Source organism: Elephantulus edwardii, unplaced genomic scaffold (assembly GCF_000299155.1).
Source record: "Elephantulus edwardii isolate Elephantulus edwardi_28Jun2011 unplaced genomic scaffold, EleEdw1.0 scaffold00236, whole genome shotgun sequence".
NCBI lineage: Eukaryota > Metazoa > Chordata > Mammalia > Macroscelidea > Macroscelididae > Elephantulus > Elephantulus edwardii.
The window spans coordinates 3,733,379-3,736,251 of record NW_006399986.1 but is presented as its reverse complement, the minus strand read 5'-3'; the positions used below and the strand labels follow the sequence as shown (position 1 = coordinate 3,736,251).

General features: G+C 50.3%; 1 protein-coding gene across 1 annotated transcript in view; it reads right to left on the bottom strand.

Annotated features, from left to right (window-relative positions):
* The window catches only part of LOC102873734 (orphan sodium- and chloride-dependent neurotransmitter transporter NTT5-like), a 9,682-nt gene extending 7,058 nt beyond the window's left edge, over positions 1-2,624 (bottom strand). Inside the window, exons 1-6 of the mRNA XM_006898734.1 lie at positions 2,282-2,624; positions 1,369-1,526; positions 1,067-1,193; positions 676-851; positions 355-465; positions 17-258 (exon numbers count right to left, since the gene is read on the bottom strand). Of these exons, the coding sequence (XP_006898796.1) occupies positions 17-258; positions 355-465; positions 676-851; positions 1,067-1,193; positions 1,369-1,526; positions 2,282-2,624 (1,157 nt within the window). The remainder of the gene's footprint in view (positions 1-16; positions 259-354; positions 466-675; positions 852-1,066; positions 1,194-1,368; positions 1,527-2,281) is intronic.
* Between the last annotated feature and the right edge of the window lie 249 nt (positions 2,625-2,873).

Genomic DNA, 2,873 nt, shown 5'->3' with positions numbered 1-2,873 from the left:
GGAAGATCGGACTCACTTCCTGTAACATTTGGTGGTTTCTGTGGTGACCAAGTGGCCGATTCCCCCAAAGATGGCCAGCGTGATGGTGACTGAGGTGGCCAGGTTGAGAAGTCCCACAGCAAAGGCGTCATGGACACAGTTGTTAGAACGAGGGATGTAGGAGCTGATGGCGGTGAAGCTCCCGAAGCCTAAGCCCAAGGCGTAGAAAAGCTGGCTCCCCGTCTGTCTCCACACCTCCAGAGAGAACAAAGACGACATCTGAGGAAGAGAAGGGCCGTGTCCAGGAGAGAGAGATAAAGGAAGATGAGGGAGCCCGAATCCCAGGGTTTAAAAGAAGGCGTGACAACATCTCACCTTTGCCGTCAACAAATACTTGAGACCAGAAAATGCTCCTTCGAGAAGGAGAGTCCGGAAGAGAACACAGGCCAGGATGAAGCCGGGAGGGACCACTGTGATATACACCATCTGAATAAGGAAACATGGTTCAGAGACAGAGCTCAGCAAAAACCAAACAAAACAAAGTGGGGGAACAGTCAGATCGAAGGCTGTTAGGAGGCAGAGGTCACATTCGGAGTGAGAAGTTGGAGAGCAAGAGATGTTAGAGTTAGGGGAGCGATTAGAGAACCTGGGGTGGAAGGGAATTTGCTCGATTTAGTAACTCAAAGGATAGCTCACTTTCCCAGTCGATTTAAGCCCTTTGATCATGGAGACGCATATAACAAACCAGACCACAGAGAGAGACACAGCAAGATGAAGCAGGGGGAGTTCACTCGTCTTGATTTCCTCTGCGGCCCCCAAGACTTTTCGGTACCAGAAGTACGTGGTGGGTGTGGTCCGTTCACATTCAGGATCTGGGGGGAACTGGCCGTGGAGAAGACTGCAAGACCAAAAATGCCTCTCCCCTCTTCACACAACCCCCCTTTACGCTCTTTCAATCCCATTTCATCGTCTTCTTCCCATCCCTCTTATCACAAGGACCCCTTTGCTTGCACCCCAGTCCCATGCGTGACCCTCCCACTTGACCTTTTCTTTCTTTTTCTTTTTGACTCTTTCTTTCTTTCCTCACCTGTAGCATTGGATTTCTCCAGAAAAGGGCACACCACCCAAGGCAACGGGGATTGCAAAGACTGAATCAAATAGAACAAAGTCCAGGACACAATCACACTGTAGTATAAACCCATGACGCCGCAGACCTACAGGACAGACAGGCAGGAGAAGAAAAGTGAGGCGGAAGGGAGGGCAGGCTGGCTAAGGCTCGGGGAACTTGGAGGGACCCGGACCAGTGAAATGACAGGACTCGTGCCAAGTTAAAAAGGTCAGGATACGGGCTGGAGATAGAGTCGCCCAGAGCCGCCCAGGCTTCCTCACCGTGCAGCTGGCGTACCCCACGCCACCAATCCAGGGACTGATGACCTTCCAGACGCCGATGCTGCCCTGGCGAAGCCTCTGGCCAGTCGCCATCTCCAGGAAGAGGAGAGGAATCCCAATCAAGAACATCAGAATGGTGTAGATGATGATAAACATACCTGCGTGAGGCAACGCAGGGAGGAAGGGCTCTGCCAAATCACCTCCCCTTTCGGGACCTGGACTTCTTCAGAGGTTCAGGAAAAGCTTCTCCCCACCAATGACACCCCGTCAATGACCCTTCTCAGAGCTACAAGCCTCCACCCGACCTCCTCTGCTTTACCACCGCCCAGAGGCCCAGGTGTCCAGTCTTTAAGCCCTCCACATACACACACAAAAAAATTAAAAAATGTCAATGGTTGCAGATGGGTTTCTTCTTGAGGTCGCTATGAATCATACTCGACTCAAAGGCAATCAACAACAACAACAACAACAACAACAACATTTGTTTTCTATTTATCCTGGAGAGTTCACCCACCTGACAACCTGTTAGCTTCCTGTGGTGACTTGTAGTATATTCCTCTCTCTCTTTTTAAAATGTCTTTTTTATTATTTGTGTGTGTGTGTACCGTCAAATCGGATCTGACTGGTACAGGAGGAGATTGTTCTTCCTTCTCTGCTCCTCCAGGTGCTCTGCTGGATTTGAACCGCGCACTTCTGGGATTGCAGTGCAGCTTCTTGCCACTAGGCCACCAGAGCTCCCCTGTAGTAATAGTTCCTAACCCTACCAGCATCCCCAAAGCCACCACCTCTATATATTTGAATGTCCTGGAGTGGCCGGTGCAGGTTTCTGACTCCTGAACCCCTTGTGGACCCATGAGTCCTGGTTTCCCTCTCCCACTTCCCCCCATTCCCCCACCTCCCCACCCTGGCTTACCACCTCCATTGTGGTAACACAGGAAAGGAAATCTCCAGAGGGTGTTCAGCCCCACGGAGAAGCCCACGAGGGCCAGGAAGTACTCAATCTTATTAGCCCACGATGGTCGTTCAGGCGGAGTTTCATTCTTCAATTCCTCTTTGTCTATGTTCTCCAGGGAGTACTCGTCATCAGACCAAATGTATGAGGACAAAATGTTCAATTCCTGTCCCTCCCTTTTCACACTCTCCGTAGGGACCGACTCAGTCTTCAGGGAGCCTTGGGCCTGGGCAGATAAGCTTTTGGAAAGTCTAGGCAACTGGAGTCTAGAAGCCGGTTTCTTATTGTCATCAAGGGCCATCATCTCCGGTGTCGTCCAGCTCCCGCTTTCGGAAGGATGGGACTTCACTCCTTATTGACCTTCAGGGCATAAAAAACTTCAGACGTTAGATATCTGAGCAGGGAAGGACAGGACTAATCCCACAGGACTTCGGAGGTCTCCTTAATTAACAAGAAGTGGATACATCTTGAAGGATATGTACATGTACAGCCAAGCACAATCAATAAGAGTGCATCTGAATTCCAAAATCAATCTCCATAATAGTCTATGTGT